Source organism: Daucus carota, chromosome 4 (genome assembly GCF_001625215.2).
Source record: "Daucus carota subsp. sativus chromosome 4, DH1 v3.0, whole genome shotgun sequence".
NCBI classification, from domain to species: domain Eukaryota; kingdom Viridiplantae; phylum Streptophyta; class Magnoliopsida; order Apiales; family Apiaceae; genus Daucus; species Daucus carota.
The window spans coordinates 41,609,438-41,635,622 of NC_030384.2; the positions used below are offsets into that span (position 1 = coordinate 41,609,438).

The 26,185-nt window shown below is 33.4% G+C and overlaps 3 protein-coding genes across 9 annotated transcripts; 1 reads left to right on the forward strand and 2 right to left on the reverse strand.

Moving 5' to 3' along the window:
• Nucleotides 1–213: 213 nt before the first annotated feature.
• On the reverse strand, nucleotides 214–6,449 carry LOC135152309 (uncharacterized). The gene is made up of 4 exons (XM_064092206.1): nucleotides 3,188–6,449; nucleotides 2,980–3,079; nucleotides 2,369–2,909; nucleotides 214–296 (listed from the first exon to the last, which is right to left on the reverse strand). The coding sequence occupies exons 1-4, from the start codon at nucleotides 5,749–5,751 to the stop codon at nucleotides 214–216; spliced, it is 3,288 nt and encodes a 1,095-aa protein (XP_063948276.1). The 5' UTR covers nucleotides 5,752–6,449.
• An 8,117-nt stretch (nucleotides 6,450–14,566) lies between these two features.
• LOC108215788 (AT-rich interactive domain-containing protein 3) lies at nucleotides 14,567–21,516 on the forward strand. 7 transcript variants are annotated; one of them, XM_064092351.1, is made up of 10 exons: nucleotides 14,567–14,696; nucleotides 16,175–16,561; nucleotides 16,652–16,725; nucleotides 16,807–17,019; nucleotides 18,855–18,947; nucleotides 19,163–19,270; nucleotides 20,296–20,367; nucleotides 20,460–20,510; nucleotides 20,967–21,079; nucleotides 21,424–21,516. In XM_064092351.1, the coding sequence occupies exons 4-9, from the start codon at nucleotides 16,993–16,995 to the stop codon at nucleotides 21,048–21,050; spliced, it is 435 nt and encodes a 144-aa protein (XP_063948421.1). In that variant the 5' UTR covers nucleotides 14,567–14,696; nucleotides 16,175–16,561; nucleotides 16,652–16,725; nucleotides 16,807–16,992; the 3' UTR covers nucleotides 21,051–21,079; nucleotides 21,424–21,516. The 7 variants fall into 7 exon arrangements, 6 of the variants coding, with proteins under 6 accessions (XP_063948421.1, XP_063948426.1, XP_063948427.1 ...); XM_064092356.1 differs by having other exon boundaries at nucleotides 16,175–16,725; nucleotides 20,970–21,079; XM_064092353.1 differs by lacking the exon at nucleotides 14,567–14,696 and adding an exon at nucleotides 14,742–14,958 and having other exon boundaries at nucleotides 16,175–16,725.
• Nucleotides 21,517–22,424: 908 nt separating this feature from the next.
• LOC108215787 (AT-hook motif nuclear-localized protein 27) lies at nucleotides 22,425–23,826 on the reverse strand. Its single transcript, XM_017388357.2, has one exon. It carries the CDS (start codon nucleotides 23,358–23,360, stop codon nucleotides 22,566–22,568), a length of 795 nt encoding a protein of 264 aa, XP_017243846.1. The 5' UTR covers nucleotides 23,361–23,826; the 3' UTR covers nucleotides 22,425–22,565.
• Nucleotides 23,827–26,185: the final 2,359 nt, after the last annotated feature.

The window sequence follows — 26,185 nt, forward strand, 5'->3', positions numbered from 1 at the left end:
CCCTTAATTATATCACATAAATTTCATTCACAACCAATTATGCAAGCCACAACACCTTATGAATCGACTCATTTTTGAACATATAAACGCCAAAATGAATGAAACCACAACCCCTTATAAATCAAAATGCCAAAATACAAACCACAACCCCTTAATTATATCACATAAATTTCATTCACAACCAATTATGCAAACCACAACACCTTAATTATATCAAAATGCCAAATGCAAACCACAACCCCTTAATACAAACACAAAACCAAATTCCAAGCCCTCCTTATGAATGTGAGTACAAACTAAAAATTACAAAAATATAAAAACAAATAAAAAACAGAGATTTCCAAACTAACATATACAAATTAACATATACAAACCAAAACTAACATATACAAACTAAAACTAACATATACAAACTAAAACTAAAACATATACAAACCAAAACTAACATACACAAACTAAAACCTATCGTTTTCATTCTCATGACATAACCGACGACAAGAACTTGCATGTATATTTCCAAACTAACATATACAAATTTTATATACATACAATGCATACATATAAAAGCTTGAAAACTAAACAAATCAAACAAATTGAAGTTCAATAGAGCTCTATACTAACACAAATTTAAGCTCTATACTAACACAAATTAAAAGTTAGGAGAGGGTTTCGGATTCTACCATTGAAGAGGATTTTGGAGAGGGTTTCCGATTCTTGATTCTTGCCGCCATTGCACTTGATTCTTGCCTTGAAAGAGTTAGGAGAGGGTTTGATTCGAGTTTGGAGTTTGAAAGAGTTTGGAGAGGAAAGAGTTTGGAGCAGCAGTAGTGTTCGTGTGAGAATAAAAGAGGAAAAAGGGGGCTTTTTTTTGTTTATATACTGACGCACCAAAACCGACCGGCAACCCGGTCGGTTTTGACCTGGAAATCTGTGCAGAACCATCAAACGACGTCGTTTCTGTCGCGCGGGTGTTTTAATTTTTCACGAAAAAATTCATTTTCCGCGTAATTTTTCAAGGTCGGTCGGTTTTACTATATAGTCGGTCGGTTTTGTGTTTTTGGGAAAATATTTTCTTAATTTAATATTTTGTTTATATAAAGTATTATTATAAAAACGTTATAAAAGTGTATTTCGATTCATCGAAATCATCTGAATTTTTGTGTCGACGTTGATGAGATTATTTTATTAACATCCGTACGGTTGGATCGTTTAAATAATAAAACATCAATTTTTGAATAATTAAGAGTGAACGAGATAATTCAAAATAAGACTTCTGGTATATGATTAGTCTTCTGTTTAGGGGATCCGTACATATAAGAATATTTTTTAAAAGGTCTAAAAAATTAAAACATCTTAGTCAAGTTTATAATTAACATGTGTGACTTCGTAACGTGAAATTTAGTCGAACCGGGTTTTTTAAAAATATTTTCTTAATTTAAAATTTTATTTATGTATATTTTCACAATAAAAAGGTTATAAAGGTGTATTTCGATTCATCGAAATCATCTGAAATTTTGTCTCGACGTTGATGAGATTATTTTATTAACATCCGTACGGTTGGATCGTTTAAATAATAAAACATCTAATTTTTGAATAATTAAGAGTGAACGAGGTAATTCAAAATAAGACTTCTGGTATATGATTAGTCTTCTGTTTAGGGGATCCGTACATATAAAAATGTTTTTTGAATTGTCTAAAAATTTAAAACATCTTAGTCAAGTTTATAATTAACATGTGTGACTTCGTAACGTGAAAATTAGGCGAACCGGATTTTTTAAAAATATATAGGGAAAGTCGGTCGGTTATATTTGCAATCGGTCGGTTTTCTGCTTTACCGAATGGTAACCGTGGTCGGTTATATTTGCAATCGGTCGGTTTTCTGCTTTACCGAATGGTAACCGTGGTCGGTTATATAGCAGTTCGGTCGGTTTTCTGCGTATTGAATGGTAAAAGCGGTCGGTTATGTGACTAGTCGGTCGGTTTTCTGCGTATTTTAACAAAAAAAACAAGGTTTTGTTGTTTCCTTTCTCTGCCTTTACCTGCGACCAAACCAACAACCATCCAACAAACTAACAAATCAATAATCAATAATTTCATGAAACTAACAAATTAATAATCAATAATTCAACAACATCATAAAATATTCAATTATATTAATCAATTTCATCAAATCCATCATCATAATCATCCTCTTCTTCATCTTTGTCTTCTTCTTCTTCTTCTTCTTCTTCTTCTTCTTCTTCTTCTTCTTCTTCTTCTTCTTCTTCTTCTTCTTCTTCTTCTTCTTCTTCTTCATCATCATCCTCTTCTTCATCTTTGTCTTCTTCTTCTTGTTCATCTTCTTCATGTCGAATGAACGGTAAAGAACCATATTGTGCAAAATCAACAAATATAGAGAATGCACTAGTAGCATTTGATCTATCTTCTTGATAAGCTTCTTCAATATCATTTGATATTTTGATAGATTCGCTTATCGGACGACTTTTAGACTTGACGACCGTAAAATATTTGCCATGTGGATTCAATACACTGGGAGCATAGTAAACCTGGGAAGCTTGACTAGCCAAAATAAAAATCTCATCCGACTTCAATCTTGAAGTAATATCCACGGTCACGACCCTATTTTTATCAATCACAACACCATTTCCGACACTATCAAACCATATACATTTGAATAAATATACATAATTTCCTCCTCGATAAATAAGCTTGACAATTTCCTCCAATTGTCCATAATAATCACTATTGTTATCATGTGAAGTGCCCTTAACAATGACACCGGAACCGGAAGATGTTCTCGTACAAAATTTGTATCCATTGACTTTACAAGTCTCAAATGTCATTACCCGCATAGCCGGTCCCTCAAACAAATATTGAAGAAGAGGTCGGTTTACATCATTTCGTCCAACCTAAAAATATTAAAATTATATTGATGAAATATATTCAAATTTCAAAAGAAATTGAAAAAACAATATATACCTTTTTCAATAACCAATCTTTAAATCGGGTCTTTATGTAACAATCTAATTGTTGAGGTGTTGTCTCCGGACGTTGACTCATAACACGATCTGTAAACCGCCTGAAATAAATTATAATAAATAAATTAAAATAAATTATCAATAAATTATAATAAATTAAGATGAATTTAAATAAATTTAAATAAATTTATTTAAATTATAAATGATACCTTAGATAAGGTTGAATTTCTGGAGAGTTTAGAAGTACATATTCTTCTGCTAACTTTCGCTCTTTATCGGTCAAATAACGACTTCCCTCTTTACCAAGACATTCAATTGGATATTCAAAAACTTCTAATTTTTCGGAGCCATCACCATCAAAACGAGCTTCATTGCGACGTATTTTATTATGAATTGAGTCCGTGGCAAAGTAGAAGGAACAAAAATTAAGAATCTCCTCTTCCATATAACGTTCGGCAATTGAACCCTCGACTCGCGCTTTATTACCAACCTTTTGTTTAAATTTCCCTAATAACCGTTCAATTGGATACATCCAATGCCAATAAGCGGGTCCTGCTAGTCTAATTTCTTCTGCTAAATGTATTACCAAATGCTCCATCGAATCAAACCAAGTCTGAGGAAAAATTGTTTCCAATAAACACAAAGCTCTAATAACCGATTTCGTCATTAGATCCAAGTCGGATCTCGTAATCACAGATGAACATAATTCTTGAAAAAAATTGGAAATCATTGTCAAGGCATCCACAATTGGTCCCGGTAGAAGCTCGCGAATTGATAGAGGCAACAATTTTTGAAGGAAAATATGACAATCATGCGATTTAAATCCAAAAAACTTACACTCCTTAGCATTGCAACAACGAGATATATTTGAGACATAACCGTCTGGAAGTTTCAACGACTCAATCCACTGACATAGAAGTTTGAGTTGTTTTCTACTAAGAGAGTACGGAGCTTTTGGTTTTTTGCCATTTTCATCAATCCACAAATGAGGCAACACACCGAAGTGTTTGCAATCCGACCTTGCCTTGTGGTGATCTTTTGACTTCTTGCCCCCAACAATGGTAAAAAATATGTTCTCAAACACATTTTTTTCGGTATGCATGATATCAATGGAATGTCGCAAACTATGTGAAGACCAATAAGGGAGATCATAGAACATCGGGGCATGAGTCCAATGATGCTCAACCCCATATCCATCACTTCTTTTCTTTTTGTTAGTCTTTCCGGGTGGTGGAAAGTCTATGCTATCAATCCAAGTTTTAACTTCCTCCCCGGATAAGCGTCCACGCCACAACCTTTTTTCCGAATGGTCAAACAAGCTACTCTTCTTACGCAATGGATCATTAGGTTCAAGAAAAATTCGGTTAGTGCCATGAAAAGAACATTTCCCAGAATGTTTTAACTGAAACCCCTGCACACTTCCCAAACACACTGGACATGCAAGCTTTCCTTTCCCCGACCAACCACTTACCATACTCATGGCAGGAAAATCACTGATTGTCCACATAAGAGCCGCTCTCATGGTAAAATTTTGTTTTAGAGATTGGTCATATGTTTGCACTCCGGTATACCATAATGTCTTCAATTCATCAATGAGAGGTCTAAGATATATATTAATATTTTTCCCAATACTCTCCGGACCCGGTATAATATCCGTCAAAAACATATACGGTCTCTTCATACACATGGACGGCGGAAGATTATACACAACAATTACCACGGGCCATACACTATATGTTTTGTTACCCGTATTCCCAAACGGGTTGAAACCATCGGTCGCAAAACCAAGTCTTACATTACGAATTTCTTGAGCAAATGATGGATATCGGAGGTCAAAATTCTTCCATTCGTCTCCATCCGCAGGGTGAGAAATTTCTTTTTCATTGACCTCTCGATTTTTGTAATACCTCATGTGGTTGGATGTATGTGCCGACATATATAAGCGTTGCAGTCGGGGAATCAAAGGAAAATGTCTTAAAATCTTTCTCGGAATTTTCTTACCATTTTTCCTTGATTTATCCAAATATCGATTACAACTACATATATCACACACAATTTTATCTTTGTCATCTCCATAAAATAGCATACAATCATTCTCGCACACATCAATTTTTTCATATTCCACCCTTAAACTTTTCATAACCTTTTTCATCTCATAATAAGACTCGGGTAATGTGTGCTTTTTTGGTAACACGTCCATAATGATCTTAATCAAACTGTTGAAGGCTTTGTCACTACAATTAGACGCATTTTTGAACTCCAACAATTTTGCGGTAAAACTTAATCTTGTAAATTTTGTGCAACCGGGATAAATAGGAGCACCATTTTCAACAATCGCCTTATAAAATTCTTTAGCACTATCATTAGGAGCTTCTTCAACATTAGTAGTACCCGTGGTATCATAAAATTCATGATTCGAACCGGCAAAATCATGTAACATGGAGTTGATATCAACATGATCATCTACTACCCTACGACATTCTCGCGTTTCACATGATTTTCGCTTTTTATTTTTTTGCGAAACCTCTCCGTGCGAAGTCCATACCGTATAACTCTCCATCATACCCTCGGATATCAAATGAAACCGAACATCATCTACCCCTAACCAATTCAAATTTTTACAAAGCTTGCAAGGACATTTCATCATACCTCCCTCCATTTTCAAGCTTGCAAAATTCAAAAATTCCTCTACACCTTCCCTATATTCTAAATTAAGAGTAATTTTATCTCGTTGCAACCGGTTACTAATCCAACTTCGATCAAGATTTGTCATCTACATAAATATATATACACACCACGCACGTATGTATTAACATAACATAAAACATATACACATTACAAATTATCCAAGAAATTTATATAAACAACATTCATACAAATTATTCTCAACAAAATAAATAAAAATCACAATGTGATCATAATTAAGAAGAGTAGCTTACTTTGTTTTTGATAATTGATTCCTTCCTTTCTTGTTCTTCTTTTTCTTCTTCTCCTTCTTCTTCTTCTTCTTTTGATATTTGATAATTTCCAAGCTTTGTTGTATAATGAAAGTGGAGAGTAGTTTTTAACTTTTTAGCTCACACAAAACCGACCGACTGTCAAATATAAACGGTCGGTTATGTCTATTTAAACAAAACGATGTCGTATCACTGCTAAAACGCACCTACCCGCCGTTTTTTAAATAATAAAATATACAATGGGGGTCAAAACCGACCACCGGGTGGTCGGTTATGTTGCAAAATAAAACGAACGTCCGTTTCTGGTCGGTTAACGAGCAGAACGCTACTTTCCCAGCATTTAAAACCGACCATATTAAACCGACCGCCCAAAAGCGACCACCAATTCGGTCGGTTTTATTTTGCACAAACGACGTCGTCTTAGCACTTAGCCAAAATAAATCAAGAAATAAAAATAAAATAATCAAAACCGACCGAAATCGGTCGGTTTTATAGTATGCAAACGACGTCGTTCTTCGGTGCCGCAGAGCATTCTCAAGACTTAGCCAAATAAACCGATAAATAAAACTAATAAGAACAAAACCTACCACCATATCGGTCGGTTTTCTGCACTTGATTATGCTATAAACGGTCGGTTATGATCCAATCGGTCGGTTTACTGAGTTACGGCAATGGTAACCTCGGTCGGTTATGACTTTAGTCGGTCGGTTTTGTCGCTTAAATTTTTAAAAAATAATTTGACGGAACTGGTTTTATATCAGAAAACTCATAACAAACGCAACCATTTATTCACAAGTCGTCTGATAAAAACCAGTCCCGTCATTGATAACTCCCTAAAAAATTGTTTAATCTTCAAAATATTTCAAATTAAAATTTATGCGAACAACAAATTAAACTCACACGCTTTATAAAATCAAACTCAAAAAAATATATCAAAATCAAATCAAACTCAAAATCAAATAAAATAGATGAGTAAATCAAATTCAAAGTCCAAAATCAAATAAAATTAATCTTAATAATATTTAAATTTCAAAATCCTATCAAATTCCTAAGCAATCAAGGGGTATGAATATTGGGAGTGTAACTCATAGAATTCAATACAAGGTAATGGAAGGGTGACTCTTGGGATTATAACACTAATACAATTCAATGTAGAGACTTTTTAGTTGCTTAACACTTGTGCTATAAAAAGGGCTCTAATCTACCACAAATTAACTACAACTACTACAATCACAATCAAAATTACAATGGCAGTCACAATCAACTACAACAACAACACCGTCACAATCGATGGAGTCTCCTATGGCATTCTCGACATCCCCGATGACATTTGGGTGGAAATGGATTGGGATTATAGAATCCCAATCATGTTCATGCAAATGGATCACTATCTCGAACAGGAGCGGTTAGAGGAAGAAAGGCGGGCAGCGCTACGCAAGCAAGAGTGGTTGATTCGCTTCGCGGGGATGATGACCGCGAAGTTGAAGCAACAAAAGAAGGACGAGGACAAGGAGGACAAGGCGGGCAAAGGCAAAGGCAAGGCGGGCCCTTCGGGGATTTGAAGTTGTTACAGTTGTTTTCAAGTGTTTTATTATGAATTTTATTTAAGTATTTATAAATATATATGTTTATGGGTGTTCTTATAAATTATGAATATGAATGAAATGATTATATATTTTGCTTCAAAAACGGACTCCTTCTTCATTATCATGCATTCATGCTTACAAACTCGACTAAAAATCGAATTCAAAGAACATTCACAATTAAAGAGAAACTAAAAATCAAAATCAAACTCAAATTCAAAATCAAACTCAAATTCAAAATCATATACATAAAGAAACATATATATACATACATACAAAAACACATATATATATATACATACACAAAATGCTAAAGAGAAACTGAGGGAGAGATCGATATACCTTTAAATTGAGATTGAACCCTAATTGAGATTGATATCCAAAATCCAATCGAGACCGAACGGAGTTTAAAATCCATATTCTTCATGTGCATTTTATTGGCGGAGAGGGAGAGATTAGTTGGCAGAGACACAGAGAGAGGGGAGTAGAGAGAGATTTTTGGGAAGAGAAGAGGAAGAAAATAAGTTGGGGAAAAAGAAAGATAGACTGGTGGGGGAGAATCATATTAATCAAAATTACGAGTTAAAACCGACCGGTGCCGGTCGGTTATGATATTTATACAAAAACGGCGTCGTAACCCCTTCCCTGACGAGTTTATGTTATCCATTTTCCACATAAATAAAAAAAATTATATGAATATATTAGGATAAAACCGACCGCTGGCGGTCGGTTTTCGTTTTCGCGATCACACGTCGTCGTTTAAACTCATAGTTTATTTAAAAATCAATTAAATTCTTTAAAAACACATAACCGACCGATGCTGTGGTCGGTTAAGCATTGTACACGTCAGCCGTAAAACCGACCACTGTTGCTCCGGTCGGTTATAAAATGTCTGGCCTTGCCAGCAAGGCAAAACGACGTCGCTCTGCGACGTAACCGACCGATTTAGTCCGGTCGGTTTTAAGTCGACACTTTTTTTTGGCGGTCGGTTTTATCCGGTCGGTTTTGTCCTGTTTTTTTGTAGTGTATGATCGATGTCCATGATGATATAAAACCCTTTTACTCGCGGATTCAATCATTCCTTTACATTCTTATTTTTTGAATATCACTCCCAATGTTTTATGCTTCATTTTTTTTCAAAATAACAAATTTTTATAATATAGAAAAATTATTTCAATATATTATTTCGGTTTACTATTTTCATCCAGTTCATATATATATATGTTTGACATATTTTTCTTACTTTTTTCAATATTTATATTAATTTTTTAAATTCACCTCCCATCAAATATAAGAAATGATGTGAAGGATGGAATAAATGTTCTATGACATTCTCTCCTCCCATTTTATGTGAGCTAATTTGATGTAATAATATAAATAACATAAATGAAAAGTCGACGGTTCACAAAAATTGGGACTAGAGATTATAATTCAACTGGATTTGGACTGTGCATACAATGTCCGTATCAAGCTAGCTAGCTACTGGGGCCGTGTTTCTAAATATGCTACTCTATTATTCTACTGTTCCCAATTATGCTGTTGTTCCAGATCTAAGTTCTAACTAACCGGAAGGATCCACCTTTTAATTAGTTAACAACAGTATGATGGTATCTACTTTCTGTATTTTCCGTGTTTGTGAAAAGCGCAAATCGGTTCTAAACGGCAGGAGTAGCTTCTAGCGCTTAAGCGGTAAAGCGGACGCTTTAACGAAATTTTAAGCGGATTAATTAAATATTTAATTATAATATTAATATATTTAAAAATAATATTATGTTGTGTTTAGAATATGCATTTTTAATTTTTTTGATAAAAAATATTTTTTTAATTTTATAATATAATTATAGTTATATTATTAAAAAATTAATTTTTCAAAATTAATTTTTAAAAAAAAATTAGCAAGTCAACATCATTTTGACCACTTAATTACCGCTCAATCCGCTTAACGACCGCTTAATTCGCTTAATTGTCCGTTTAACCTTCAAAAACGCGTAATCTTTCGTTTAGTACAAAATCGAAGCGCTTTAATGCTGATTCCGCTTACACGGCCGTTTAATGCGCTTTTTACAACACTGATATTTGTACATATATCATACATATACTTCTCCTATGTTCATCACTTTTCTTCACAAAAGTACATACATTTTCCACCCATGGGAGCTCTCAGTAATCTAAAGTACATATATTTTAACCCGTATTTTTTACTCCGTTTCTATATATAGAATTAGCTAGAAAGATAAAAATATAGCAGGAGTATTTTATCAACCTAATCAAAAATTTAAAAATTGCAATAATAATAAACCTAAGGATACTCATTTGTATCAGCAAACGAGCTACTCTCAACCCATAAATTGTTTCTTACTTGATCCTCCAATCCTATATTTGCTGGAATCGAAAAAAATGATATGATTATGGGGTGGATTGGCCAAACTTAAAAAAAATGATTTGCTTCCTTAAAGTAAAAAAATGGAGTAGAATTAAAAAGTAAATAAGTTAATAAATTGTTTGGAAAATAAGCAGAATCTCTCTTAGAAGTTAGCATCCTCAGGCTCTCTGTTTCCTAAAAATGCTTCTACTTCTTTACACAAACGGGTTAGAAAAAGCAGAAGTCAGTGGAAGAAATTGATTGTGATTCCCAAACAGGCGTTGTTGTATATATATCGTCTACTAGTACTCAATAGAATTAATGTGATCATTTACAACACCTAATGGTACTTGAATTATCACGCCGGGGTTTCTATGGAAGAGGATGATGAGAGAGATACAAATAATTGTACCATGATTTGACCTGGATGACTCGCAATAGATTTGATCCCCATCTACCAGGTCCCTGGGAGGCATACAATGCTGAATAGAAATAATGGCGAGGGCTCCAATGCTTTAAATATGATTATGCTTTTCTAAACCATGCATGACTGTAATTAATTAAGCAACTAATCGTCCCCATTGCGCATGCTCCACCAAGGTACCGCGTCCTTTGATAAATTGCCAGCTTGGGACCCAAACTGACGTGAAAGTTGGGATTGGACGGGTTTTATAAATTTCACTCAATTTCCTTAAATTTCGAGGTCGGTTTCACGCATAGTATTTGTGAATCAAAGAACTGGTATTAATATTTCAGCTGCTCCAGTTTCTTCGCGAGTGGTTGATAACTTGAACATGTGGGTTGTTGTGTGGTGTGATGGATTAAATGATGCACCTAAAATCCTAAATGAGCTTGAACTCAATATTACTACTATATTTATTGACTTTGAGTTCATGTCGGCTGACACAAAAATGATTCCACGTAAATTCGAGCCAAATGTACGATAGTACTAGTGGTGTTTGACTTTTTTTATTTAAAGAGTTTTGACCGTATATTTATATTGCATAATTTATATTAGTTATATAAAAATTTATGAATAAAAAAGATGATACTAATATTTTTATTCATAAGAAAAAAATGTATGAATATATGGTTAAATTTTTAAAAATACGTGAAAAGAATTCAAACAACTTTTCACTTTCTGACAATAATAGTGTTGGAGGGCAAACCTCTGTTTGTGCCTTCTCTTGCTATATCTATAGTCCCCTCTCTCTTTTGGGTTGGGCTGTTCTTTCCGTCTTGACCCTGTTTTGGACTTCTGTAGCTCTTTTAGTGTTCCCTGGACTGGGCAGGCCCAACAAATAGTAAATTTGATTTGAGAGTTAGGGTCTGTTTGGGGGTGCTGTTAAAAATTGCTGTGCTGTCAGAAAAAGTGCTGGTAAAATAAGTGCTGTCGTAGAAATCAGATAACTGTTTGGTAATTTTTTGATATTTACTTATTTTGAGTTATAATATAAAAAATAATAATGATTTTGGTGAGGTTTTATAATGAAATCTATAACAGCATTCTGCAAAAGCTGAAAAGCAGCTTTTTCTAAAAGCATGGGAGGACCTGTTTTTTCTAACAGCAGCTTTTCAGCTAAAAGCTGCTGTTCGGGAAAGCTGCTTTTAGATTTACCAAACAGTTTTTCACCTGCTTTTCAGCAAAAAGCTGTTGTTGCTGTCTGTAACAGCAACCCCAAACAGTACCTTAAAACAAAACGTGAAATTTTTATGAATTGGTTTTGAATAATACTAGTTGTAAACTCGACAGGGGTGTTCCGCTCTCTTTGGCTTGTCGATGGGTGTGATTAAACTTTACTCAATTCCCCGGAGCCCACCAGAAAACTCATAAGCTCCCAACAGGCTGACGCATGTTTCTCAAAGTCAAAAATTCACAATAGATCCCATCTAGTTCTCACTAGACTCAGTCCCAATCCCGCTTGCTCCTGATGGAATCCCACCAGACTATTTTAGGACGCTTTCCATTTATCATGGATTCGTTTTGTTCGAGGAGTGGTATAGAGTTAGGAATGAAGATTCGGTTAGCCTGGTATGATTTTATGTTTGATGTTTGATGTTTGATGCTGAAATCAATATATACAATTTTTATAAAAAGAAAGTTATTAATATGTATTAATTAAAAATATTAATAAAATTATTATTGTCATATATTTTTGCATCATTGATTAATTTTGTATCAAACATTAATATTTCATTACTTAAATAAAGACAAAAAAAAAAGCATGTTATACCTAGCTCTCCACTTAGGTATAAAAAACTCATATCTTAGGGGTTTAAGGTATGAGTTTCAGATGTAATTGGATGTACTCGAGAAAGGAAGATTTTAATGGATTTTATATAATTTATGAATTTTAATCATTTATATTTGATTTTGATTATATATAAATTTTAATAAAATATAGTAGAGTTAATAAAAAATTAAAATTTAAACATAATACTTCAAAATTTTATAAATTTTGATGAAATTTCAAATATTATAAATATACTGAACAATTCTAATTCAATATCTAGGTTGAATTTCATTAGATTTTATAGTATAATTTAAAACTCCGATTAAATATCAACAGATTTTGTAGTATAACTTAAATCTCTAATTAAAAATTCCAAAATTCTAATCAATTTTTTAAATCTGAGTTAGATATTCTCAATTTCATGAATGAATTTTTTTTTTTTTGGAATCTCAATTAAATACAAATCCCAATTTTAATTAAATTAATTTTTTAACTATTTCTATTTCTGTTGGAACAAGACGCGTACTTATTTAGCTTACCCGATCTTAATTGGTCGAAAAGATTGTAAAACCGTCCGAGTTATTTTGTGAGTACTCCCGTTTCAATTTATACTAGCCTTTAACCCCGTGCAAAGCACGGGCGGGTATATGATTCGTAATTTATTAATTATAATTTAATTCTTAACACCATTTTATTAGTATTTTAGTATTAATGAATTGGATTTTAGTTAAATTATATTAACCAACTCGTTATATCTTCAACGGAAATTTAGCTTTCACAATTTATTATCTATCTATAAATATTTTTCTATATTAATATGTGACAGTTTATTATTCAATTTAAATCAAATTTTTCATATTTCATATATCCTCATATGTTACGTAATGGCTCGTGTTTGTAATGAAATAGAATACGTAAGTGTTAAATTTCGAGTAGAATACGTTATAATTAAAGTAGTGTCTTTAATTATTTATATGTATTTTAGACAAAAGATATTCAAAATTATATATTTATAATTAGTTATACGTTTATCTATAAGTAATTTTTAATATTAATATATGTTATTAACAGTAGTTTCACCTTTTTTTAACTAATTATAAATTATATTTAAAAAAATATTAATATACATAAGGAGTGTTTTTAGTATATGAAACTGTTTAATAGATATCTACTTGTAGACTTTTAGTTTTAGAGGAGAGTACCAAACCAAAATTTTGTACGACTACAAATTATACCTATGTTGGCTTTTTATAGTACTAGCTTATAGCCCGTGCAAGGCACGGGAGCTTTTTAATTATTTATAAATTTTTTAAATATATTTTAAATGATGTGAAAAAATTTAATTTATAAATAATAAATTAAAATTGTATATATCATGCCAAAGTATTAAATTCTTTCTATCAAATTTTAAATTATTTTAAGTAGAATATGTGACGCCAACTCCTATTAGATTATATTTACAAATGTATTTTATATTAGAATTATTATAATGTCATTTAAATATTTTTTTTTAAAATTTTTATGGTTCGAGATTACATTTGATGAACACAATTTGTTTTGAATTAAGAAGATGAATCATAAACGTGCAATAAGATGGTAGAATTTGTTTTGGATTAAGAAATATTTTATGTATTTGTTCCTCACATAAATCGGGCTTATTAATTTTGAAATATATTAGGTAAAAATAATTTTGTGACTGTGCGATTTATATGATTCTACAAATAAAATTGGTAGAAAATATTTATTTTGGATTAAAAAAAATCATAAACACGTGAAATACTGAATTTGTTTTGGATTCAGAAAAGGATTTATAAACATGCAAGTAGATATCAGTTGTCTTATGGAACAAAAGTTAATTTTGTTCTAATCCAACGGTGCTTATTTGTTCAATATTCGATCCGATGGATAAAAATAATTTTGTGATGGTGTGATTTATACGATTCCACAATTAAAATCTGTAGAAAATATTTATTTTGGATTAAAAAAAAACCAAAAACACATGAAAGACAGAATTTGTTTTGAATTCAGAAAAGGAATTATAAACATGCAAGTAGATGTCAGTTTCCTTATAGAACAGAATTTAATTTTGTTTTAATCTAACGGTGTTTATTTGTTCAATATACGATCCAACGGATGATAAGCTTTTGGACCACAGGACCATGCGACCAAATTATCTCCCTTACGCTTATTATATATAAGTATATAATAGTATAGATGTCCACTTTCAAGAGAATTTTTTGTTCCAAATTACTTGTCCACTTCAACTTTCAATGCAAAAATATATTTTCAAAGTCAATTCTATTCCGCATATCTCTTATTTATATTTCCTAGATCAATCCCACTCCACATATTTTGTTCATTTAATGCAATTAATATGTGAACAACCACTTTTCTTAAACTCTGTGATTTTTTTAAAATGGATATCTAATTTGAAACGGAGGGAGTATTAGAAATCAGAAATCAGGTTGAAATTTGTTACTACCAGAATATTGTTATTGACGACATTATTCATCGGCGATTCGGTTTCTTCAACTTAAAAATAACCATGCTTGTCTTCTTTCTCTGCCGTCGCTGCCCTTCCGGTAATTTTTTATTATTCTAACGTCGGTATAAATTTATGTTGCTCACACAAATTTCACGCTCACAACACACATCCTTTCACTTTTTTTATGTTTTTTTGCACCGTTTGTTTAACTCTGTAGTTTGATAAATAAGCCTGGATAGTGTTTGCATTCAGCAACATGCTTTAAAATTCCCCTTTTCTAGGGTATTATTTGTTTAGCTTTGTTTGAATTTGTTGCTATGGAGTTTCTTATACTTGGTAATCACTTATCAGCACTTTTTGTATGTGTACCTCTTTATGTATTTCGTTTTTTGGGCTTTTTTAGAAAAATCGTTTGTCATAATTTGAAAATCACACTTGAACTCTTGACCTCTTGTCACCGAGAATGCGTAAGAACGGGGATTTAGCGTAAACAAACCCCCGCCACTTCTTGTTAGCAATTGCGAACAAAGGAGTATCCATTAGGCTAGTATGTTATGAATTTATCTATTTAATCTATTTGTACTCTAGTCTAATTGAATATTAAGTTTATATACTCAGACATCTTTACCTATAACAAAAACCTCAAGTCTTTACCTGTTTGCCCTTGGTGTTCTTCTAACTCTGTGTCCGAGCTCCTAACTCCTAATTTGAATTTAGTTTGTAACAATCTTCGAACACCCGTTTTTGTTTGACGATGATTTTAGTGTTTGGAGAATCAAAGGCGGTTAGTATTCTTACAAATGAGCATAGTCTTTATAATATGCTTATTACTGTGCTCATTAACTCAACACTGGAAACTTTTGAAAGTGATGTCTCTTTGGACTCCATGGTCTTGAATCTTAAATTCGAATGTCCTGAAGTATTCGGTGTGGAGTAAGGTTGAATATTGTCCCTATGATGAGCTACAAGATCCACTCTTCAATTCCAGAAATCGGCTTTTTAGTGAGGAGACGTATTAACACATAGAAATCTGGCGGTTTAACACATTTAAAAACATTTAGGTTTTAGGAGAGTTGGTACATTAACGGGTACAATACTTTTTAGACTTATTTAATGATAACCTTATTAGTGTATAGTTGAGGTAGTCTAAACACAGAAAAAATGAGTCAATCTGCACACAGGAATGTGGCCGCCTATGGCCAGAAATGGCTGATCAAAGCCGCAGGCAGATGTATTTATTATTTACTTGGAGAAGTTTCTATTGAAGGAAGAGGATTTTTGCGCCTTAATTGGCCTCTGTATTTCAGAACGTGCAAACATATGCCTAATATAATGTATGCATATGTTCTATCATGATTATTTCCCAATCAAGAACTCCTTCAATTGTAAATGATTCTATTGCTTAAAGGGTTATGGTCCGATCCTTGCTGGCTTCCTTGCGACTACATTTCAGAGTTTGATACAAGTCCAAACCGGTCTTAGATGGCATTCCTAAAAATTTTGCATGTTATCACTTATGCACAAACATAATAATGATTTATATCCTTTGTAACTTTTTAGTATATAATTTTGCAGATATGGGTGATACTGGAGTGGAAGTGGAGGATGCTAAGAGACTAGAGGTTGCTGCAACACATGGCAGATAAATTTTTGCTAAATGCAGCAAAATTCCACAAGGTGAAGGTGAACACCAGCAACAAAAAAAATGCATTTGGAGGGCCAAAACTCCTGCATAGAGGACAAAAAACAGAAGGGTATTGATATTAGGACAAACCACCAAATACTTAGTGGAAATAGCATGGAGCACTTGGGTGGTCATGGTGACAATTCGGGAGAGAAAACTGATGGCAAGTATACCATGGAGAATCAGAAGAATTTTGAAAAAGATGCGAGACAGAGAAGAATTTTCGACAATGAGGCGGATCAAGTTGGCATTAGCAGAGAACGAAGTTGGTGCTTCTGGTCAGAATGCCCTACCAGAGTCTGAAAACAAAATTACTGCCGTTAAATTTAACGACATGACAGAAAGTGATTGGACTTTTCCTGCTGCAGATCAAGTTTAACCAATAAGGCATAATGCTAATGAAACATCTGAGGATCAAATTGGGGGTGCAAACAGCATAAAGGTATTTTTTATCTTTAAGAGGCTGTGAAATGTTCTCAATGATAGGCAGTTGAACTTTAAGTTGTTACTTTTCTGTTAATAGGTGATTGAGGAGGAGGAGGAGGAGACGGGGACACCAGTGGATCAAGCCGCATTCATGATTGAATTAGAGAATTACAAACTGAAGGGAGTGGATATAGACCTCCTAGATTGTATGTCAAGATATTAAATTGCTTGAAGTAATTACCCTTTACTATCTTTGTTTCTTGGATTTGGGTTATACAAAGATATGACCAGACTCGGGCGCTATGATCAGGTATGGCAGTATGGAAATGTCTTATTTATTCTGGTTACTTTAATATAATTAATTGTGTAGCTGATTATTTATATAATGCAGTAAGTATATTGGTACCACTGAATGCCTACATAATTAGGAATTTGGTCATGAACATATGTGTACTTGTTTTTTATTGATGTAGTCTTGCTATATGCATTTTGGGAGGTTACGAGAGCCAGCAAATAGGATTATCTCACAACTTCCCCAAGTAGGAGAACAAGAATTTTATATAGCATTTCCTTCTCTTGGATATCTTGTCTATAACTGCGGTTTGTATATGAGAAGCCCCCCATATTTTATGAATTTGAATCTTGCCCTTTCCTTTTAAGTATTATTCATTTCTTTGTTTGAAGGTCTATTAGTAGTATGATGAACTTCCTACTGCAAGTTTTTCAATTATTTGATTAGTTGCAACTATTCTGTCTCTTTAGAGACTTGCCCATCCGTTTCTTATGCATTTTCTACAAAATGATAGCGTAATGTTACCTTTCACCTTTTTTCACTTGTAAATATATTTGATGCAAATTTAGCTTTAAGACAGCTGATAACCGGAAGAGCAAACATATTGAAAATGCCATATACTTGATTACTGTTACATTGTTTGTTTGGTAAGCTGGTTGGAATAAGAATAATAACTTGATGACTGTTATGAATCAAACAGGAGATACAAAAAAGATGGTTGTGTTGTGATGTCTAATATATTTTTTTGGAAACTTGGTTTGTAGTATATTTGTGAATATTTAAAAAATAATGAGTTCACAAAGGAGAAGATAAATCTGAAATATAATATGTGAAAGTATTTGATGAAGCAGCAGAAATTGTGAGAACAGGCAGAAAAGGTAGTTTGGTCAGTTGTGCAATGTAATACGTAACGTAAGCCTAGTCATAAAGTGTATCTGAATCTAGCGATACAGAGTTTATTTTAATTTAAGGGAGAACAGTATCTCATATTTTAAAGAATAAATGATATGTGAACTATAAGAGGCGTTGTCTTATTGTGGCTCTGGGTCACCTAGGTCTTTAGAATTTAGATACCGACAAACTTTATTTGGCTTAGAGGCACTTATGCCATCATCTTTCACAATTGAGTGCCTGCCTTGGTGTTGGCGTACGCTGCTTAGCCTTGACATCATCACAACATTGAGATCTATCAACTGATTGGCTTTTAACTTGATATTTTGGATTTAAAGGATTAGATTCAAATTTTGTATTTGACGAGTGTCCTGATCACATTGATGACGGCATGATCACATTAATGATATAACACTGAAAAGATGAAAAGGAAAATGTATATGTCAGGTTGTTAAAATACTATAAAGTAGTGACGTTAACTTCTAAAAACTTGCGATTGAAGCGATCTAAAACGGCTAAATCTGACTAGGTTCTATTTTCATGCCCCAGTACATATGACTCTTTATTAATGTGTAACATCACAAAAACAAAATAGAATGCATCTTTCAAGTGCCATGTACATAGCAGACTCATGGATTGTTTCCTTCACAACTGTAGAAGCATTTTTGTAGTATTTATATGCATATCATCTTTCCTATTTTTCTTTATGGCGTGGCATTGTTTCCTCTTGTAAAGCACATAAGGTTCCTAATATAAAATGGAACTTCTGTTAAGCTGTGTGGAATGAATTTGGAGTAGTTATTTCTGTTCTAATCCTCAAATAACCTTTTATTTTGCACTTCTCTTGTAGGTGACTTTATTAGTTTGATAGCTTTAGTCTCAACCAGTTGCTACGATTAGTGAAAGTCACACTACAGAAATTTCTAGCTAACTGAATCATTTCATTTACCTTGCACTTGAAGGTACTGTTAGAATATGAAAGGCATAAGTCGCAAAATATTAAGCCACGACTTGATCTTCCATCTGTTCCTGAGCCTCTGGCAGCTGGAAATGTGGTGAGCTCAGAATTCATCTTGTGTGTAATACTATTTTGTTGCATAAACACCTCTACATGAGAAGCTACCTTCTTAACCATGACTGTTATCAATGTGACACTTTTACTCCACTGTTATAAAACATGGTTGATTACTTTCTTGGGCTTGTTCAAAGGTGTGCATTACAGTTTGGGCCATACTCAACTGATTCTTCTCCATAGCCAAATGGTTATCAGACAACAGGGTCAGGTAGGGCAACAAGAGATGCTGCAACTCACGCGATGCAGGGATGGCATGCACAGCATCCTTATGGCTATGAAGAGATAGCTCAGCCAAATATCAAGGTTCACTGAGACATGAAACTTTTCTTTAACATTTTTTTACAAATTTACTATAATTTATCAATGCATTCACAATTATATGTTGTTTTCAGAACAAGCGCTTGAATAATATGGCAATTTGTAAAAAATCTAAACCATTGGTATGCTTTCTAAATCAATTTTTGCCAAGAATTTGGTTTCTAGTTTCATATAAAAGGTTTTGAAAGTATTATGAAAAATACTTTTTATGTTATCAAGGTTTCCTTTTTTGGCTTTTTTATTTAATGATATGATATGTTTCCTTTGATGTTATCTATAAGTTCTGTATAACAAGCGGCCCCAGGAAGTGGAGCATCCTGTGAAAGCTGCGCGAACAGAAACATTTATGCAGTTAGTACTACACACACTCACTCACACACACACACACACACACACACACTCATACATATATATTAATATTAATTTCTTAAATATTTGCAAGTAATTGTTAAGAAAGAAAAGAAAATTTTGGTCACAGGGAAGAATTTATTCATAAAATTGCAAAAGCATGGGGATGGCAGAAATTTAAGCGTTCAAAATTATACTCAAGTTTGTTCATAAAAGCTTGTGGCTCCTCATTGCATTTCATAATAATTGTAATTATAAGTTATAACCATGCTGCCACAATTTTTTTTTAAATTAATGTTTTTATATACTTTAAAGTAAAACAAATATCAAAATGGAAGCACACAATAGATTATTAACTTGTTTGGTGTACAACTTACTTTATTTTATGCACTCTTTATGTTTTCCTTAAGTTGCTGATTGTAAGTTCTCCAAATATGCTCCCTCGTTCCCATTTTGTTCCAGACGCTCACTGCTCAACCACTTCAACTCCTCCTTAATACATACAAGGACTAGCTGCTACTAGCTAAAAGTAGCTAAGCACTTGGAATAAGTGACATAAATTTTTTAAAACTATTGACAAACTTGCTACACCATTCCTCCATCTTATGTTATATTTTCTTCCACACTCCTGCCTGCTTCAATTAAGTGCCACTTTTTTTTAGACGGTTCCTCCAGTTTTGATTTTGGTCCTTGTGCTGATTGCCGATTGGGTGAAGATAAATGTAAGAGAGAATGTAAGTTTGTCAGAATTTTACAAATCATGATTCATCTAAAGCTTAGATTTCTCCTATACAAATTCTGACAATCGATTACATAATCATGACAGATTGATTTTTTTGAAGTCTATGCTTTAGTCCCAGGTCTTTTGCGGGAGGAGGTATGGACCTTTACCATTTGGTTTGTTTGTTTTATGGTTATACGTTGGTCTGATTAGACACTGTACACTGTTTCTTGTGATGCTTGCTGAAACAGAATATTTTCTTTTTTGGTCAACTAACAGCATATTATTTTGAGATAGATGAACGGATCTTACAGTCTTCCTTTTATGTGCTTGTGTAATTGAGTACTTGTAGATATTTGGAACTCGTAGCAGATCAAAGAACACCAACTATAGAGGGTAAATTATGCTAGGGGACCGTTATACAATTATACAAGTTAAGTACAAAATCTTTCAAGGACATACTATTACAGCAAAATGCATGTATGACACTGGTACATTATTATCTATGAAACTGGTCATTGGATTGTCCAATTCTAACATTATGAAAATATTAAACAATACTAAAATCATATTTTTTTCCTCAAACTTCTATTGAAATTGCCGATTGTCAAGAAGCTCCTGGAATTTCTAAAATTTGCAAAGAAATTGCTCCAGTTGGGTAAACATGCTTCTGATGTCGAAAGGGTAATCACCTAGGGTGATAAGTCACAGACAAAGGTCAAGAGGTAACAGTTTTAGTACATAAGTGTTATATGAAATATCAAATACTTGAAATATCCACAAGGACAAGAAAGCTTTAATACTAGATAGTTTGGATGCAGTCATGTTTATTCCTACCTAGAAATAATTATAAGGAAAAATGTGCAGTTTTTGTACTAATATTTTAATCATGTATTTTGGTGCACGCGCAATCCATATTTGCATGTTTCTCGAACGTGTTGGTTGTTCAAATAGCATGCAAAGAGACGAACCTTGTATGTGTAATTATATCACATCGAGTTTCGACATATTCCTTCCTATTTAGTGATACCAACATACTGTATGTGATATTACTCGTTCACGGATTCAGGTTAAGGTGAAATCAGATCCAAAAGGACGGCTTGTTATGTCGGGTTAACCAGAGCATCATGATTATACGTGGGGAATCACAGTCTTCCAAAAGGTTAGCCTTAGTACTTCCTCCATAGTATTGTTATGGTGGTGTTGATTTATGTGATTTAAGCAACTTAGAAGTCAGTATGGTACTATACTTTACAAGTATGTGAAATACAAAAGCTGTTGCTTCAAATTTACACATAAAAAAGGGCAATGTTTCCATTAATGGTGCTACATGTGTATCCCATAGGTGCCTGATTTTGGTGTGATATGAACATAATCCAAGTAAGGTTGTCAGCTTACCTACAAGAATAGATCCACTTTAAACTTCAGCAGTTGTTACCCTGCATGGACAACGCTTTGTTCAGGTACCGTTCGACTCATATGAATTATTATAAGCTTCATAGAACTGGATAGCTTTAACTATTATACAGACTAATTACAGGTCTAGTTTGTGTTTCTAACCTGGCTTGTAGGTGGGAGGGTTTATTTGGCCAATTGCCACCCCAGATTGATGGTTTGAATGTGAGGACTAACGGGTTTAAACTCCTGGCTCTCGAGTCTTTTGACCCTTAAAATCCTGTTTTTAGACAACCAGTTAAGCGAAAAGGAAATTCCTTTGTTAAACTTATTTGTTTCACGCTACCAGAAGTCATCCTCTATTACCAACAGGCAATCGGCAAAGCCAATGTAGGCTGGCATGTATCATTTAAAGTGAGGTTTGAAAATATATATCGATGATGATCATTGTATTATGTTTGGTGAAAAGAAAAATTCACATCCGCAAGAATTTAAATGCCAATGTACTCTGGCATGTATAGTTTATATTGAGGTTTAATAATGTATTTTGATGATATTATTTTCATAAAAAGGAAAAATCGCATCGGCAAGAAATAAAATGATCCACATTTGGATCCTGCAGTGTAAGATAGATATAACCATCTAAAAACATACTGAAATTGAAGCAAGTTCCAATAATACTAATGTAGATTTTATTGTGAATGTTCTGAAACAGAAAACACTGGGGATACATCAAGCTTCTTGTGGGTTTTCATCAGCCACTTATTAATACAATTACTGATACAGAAAAGAGCCAGGTTGATACATCAACAAGATCTAGAAGGGAGGCTTGATTGCAACATTGCTTCCACCCCATCCAGACAAGTCTGCAGAAAATGCAAAAGTGCTGTGAGCCGGACCAGGAGGAGTCGCCACATTGCCTTCCACATGAAACAGAGGGAGACCAACACCACCTGACACACCAGACGACTGCGATCCCGCAGACTGACCACCAGCATTCCCATCTGCTTCCTGGTCCTCCACTGGCAGACGCTCAAACACGACGTTAGGGAACACAGCTGCTATCAGAACAACCTTCTCTGTCGCGATGAGCGGACCCACCACAATCCCTCCAAGCATCTGTCCCTGTCCCCCAGCCAGAATGATGGACAAGCCCCCAGCTCCCGTCGGGACAGGTGCAGGAAGCACAGCTCCAGAAAGCCCCAGAATCTCGAACCCGCCCTGCAAAGCAACAATGCCTGAAGGAACCTGGCGGATGTTGACATTCGAAACCGTCCCCCTCCCACTCATGACAAACACCCCCTTCTCGCCTCGCCTGGCATACTCATTGAGACACTCCACTATGTCAGTCCCCGCAGCCACCTCCAGCACGTGGCAACGGAGCGTGTTGGGAGTGTCCCGCGTCACCACAACCGGCGCTTTGGGCTTGTTCTTGGAGCCAGGAGGACGGCCTCTCGGGCGGTGAAGCGGGGACGAAGGAGCCACCGGCTGGACCCGGACCCGGACCTTCTCAGAATCACCTTGATCACCCTGATCACGAGGAGACAGAAACTGCTGCACATAGGGAGAAGAAGCGCTTCCTCCTGTTTGGTTACTCTTAAAGCCTTCCATTGTAACATCTGAGTGACCCCTTAGGCCAGACTCATAGACTATTTATACCCCAAAAAGATGCAAAAATTCAACAAGGAGTAAATAGGGTAAGGATCCAGAGATAGGGAAGTAGAGATAAGATCATGAGAATTGAGTAGTAATTAGTTGGTTGAGAAGCTAGAATCCAAATAAGGGTGATTGACTTTGAGCAATAGATTGGATCCAGTAGTATCTATGTTCCGTTACGAATGCAGTAACATCAGATCATGTAAGCCTAGCTACTCTCTCTCATATCCACTTTGCATGCGTTACATAATATCAACATCTGGGGAAGTCGGTTTTTATGCGAGCTTGCCTGCATAACGCCCAGTTGACTAAGATCACCAAATATATTCTGGGTCGTAACTGCTTATACCCGCAGATTAATTAGAGAATACATCATTAAGAGGTTAATGATATGTGTGGTGGAGGCTCAACAGCTAGATTGTTGCATTTAGAGGATCTAAACATGTAGATCAAATATAAGCATGCATATCACGCACTAAATTTTAATTTTTTTGGATTCTTCACGTTTCAAAATTTTATCAAAACTAATAAATTTTATAATATAAAATTCAACTGCACAATTTAGTATTCTCCCTGTTATATTTATTATATAAAACCACAATTAAGAGAGATTTCATCATAATCACAAATGTTAAATAGATTTCCAGTATCTAAATTTAAATAGTCTTTTGCATATATCGTTGTGTGTGTTCAAAAATAATTTCAAAATATGATATATAAACATGTATGTGCAGTTGTGCTGTAGAACACTAATTAATACTAGAAATAAGATTAAGAGATATAAAGATTCTTAGGCTAAGGGTTGCATGAGAAACATGTCTTTCTTATATATATCAAATATTTATCAATCTCGTTACGACACTTAATCTTTTTGCACGTTTCAAAATTTTATCAAAATTAATAAAATTTAATAATATAAAAATCAATTAAACTCACTGTTTTCTCCACTATATTAACTTATATTTCGTATTTAAGAACTTAATTTTCAGAAAGAAAATGAAACTATACAATTTTCTTCATAAAATAACAAAATTAGTAATTACAATTATTAAATATTAAATATCTCATTAATATTATTTCACAAAAAAGTGCATGAACATGTTCTTTTCTTACAAATGACTAAATGAGTCCTTGTTCTAACAAAGTGCAGGAACCTCTTAGTTTTTGTGTGCAAGTGCATTGGATATGGGTAACCTATGATTTGGTGTTTTAAATATTGTAACATAGACACCATTATTATGCTCAATGCTCAATGGCCTTCACAAGAAGAGAAAAATGATTAAAGATCGAATAAGGCTGCAGCTTCATGAACTAATCTCGTATTTGGATTCATATTTTATTATCAACCGCCGGAATTGGCTTTAAAGATGACAACATTCCGCACTAGCCTGCTCTATCATGCTCCAAATTGCTTCATATTTCTTTCTTTTTCTTATACAACTTTTTTGTTTGTAAGTTAAAGATGGAGATATTTTAAGATAGTGATTTAATATATTTAAAAATGTACACTCATTAATAAATCATACCAAATTATATGTAAAAAGAAAATTACATCATAATCAATTCATGATTAATTAAGTCGATACATCCAATATATATATGCAGTAATAGATGTTCTTTACATAAAAATGGTGTCGATCGTTCTTACATAGTATGAGATCCAAATTATTTAAGTTATACATTTTATGTGCGCCACGAACCCAGTTTCATTATTAAATTAACTAAATACGATGATCATGTTTTAGTGCAAGCGAAAATCCCAGTTTCATTATTAAACTAATAAAGATTTATCAGTCATATAATAATATAATATTTTAGTTAGAATTTCTTCTTTTGCTATATTTTGAGAGTCGTCCTACAATTATAACTTCGTAATATGAGCATACTGATCGGCCACTCAGAACTTTTTTTTGATATATGTTGTTCGATCTCCATTCATAAGTTAAGTGAGAGTATTTTACGTACCACACACCTACATATTATGAGAGAAAACTTCTTAACCTATTATAAAATTCAATAAATAACAAATATTAAAATACAAAATAATTCTCATTATTTAGAAATAAATTAAAGTCAAGAGATATGATATCATGTTCGTTAATTGACCTACTATTTAAAATGAATTATTATATTCGTCAAGGACTTGAATTAATACATATTTATTGACTAACTTGGAAATATCATTATTAAAGAGATTAATATATCATGTTTTTTGAGTTACCTACTATTTTTCATAAAATATTTTGGTGCAATAATTACATGGTCAAGTGACGTTATTTTGAACTTTTAGAATGTCGTCGTCTAAGTTATTTCATTTTACGGTTTGATGGTTTAAAATCGGATTTTAAAAATTATTGCTATTTATAGAAAAAGATTGCATCTAGATGACGTTGTATTGAACTTTTAGAACATCAGCGTCTAGGTTATTTCGTTATACGGTATTGATGATTTAAAGTCGGCTATAAAAGTTGTTCAAAGTAGTTTATTGCCTATTTATAAAAAAATTACATGTTAACGAACTATTAGATCGTTATAATTATTTGTTCTTTTTTAAATCTAAAAATACTTTAACTAAAATTTATTTATATAGGCTATTCCGGAAGAATAATTATATAGGTTATTTTGGAAGACTTAATATATAAATTATTTTCAAAATGATGTTGATATTTTGAATGTCTATTGATGGATTACTAAATTAGTTGTTAGATGTTTTTCTGTGGGAAGTTGTGTAATATCACTTGTTTTAGTGTTAATGTTTAAAGGGTTAATGAATTTCTTTG

Excerpts from the sequence above, each read along its gene's own strand:
- LOC135152309 (XM_064092206.1), bottom strand. The coding sequence starts at position 5,751 with ATGACAAATCTTGATCGAAGTTGGATTAGTAACCGGTTGCAACGAGAT. Across the intron at positions 2,910-2,979 it reads AAGATTGGTTATTGAAAAAG|GTTGGACGAAATGATGTAAA; the intron begins GTATATATTGTT and ends TAATATTTTTAG. Across the intron at positions 297-2,368 it reads TGTTGATTTTGCACAATATG|TTTGTACTCACATTCATAAG; the intron begins GTTCTTTACCGT and ends TGTAATTTTTAG.
- LOC108215788 (XM_064092351.1), top strand. The coding sequence starts at position 16,993 with ATGACCAGACTCGGGCGCTATGATCAG. Across the intron at positions 20,368-20,459 it reads AGATAAATGTAAGAGAGAAT|ATTGATTTTTTTGAAGTCTA; the intron begins GTAAGTTTGTCA and ends TAATCATGACAG. Across the intron at positions 20,511-20,966 it reads CAGGTCTTTTGCGGGAGGAG|AAGCTCCTGGAATTTCTAAA; the intron begins GTATGGACCTTT and ends CCGATTGTCAAG.
- LOC108215787 (XM_017388357.2), bottom strand. The coding sequence starts at position 23,360 with ATGGAAGGCTTTAAGAGTAACCAAACAGGAGGAAGCGCTTCTTCTCCC.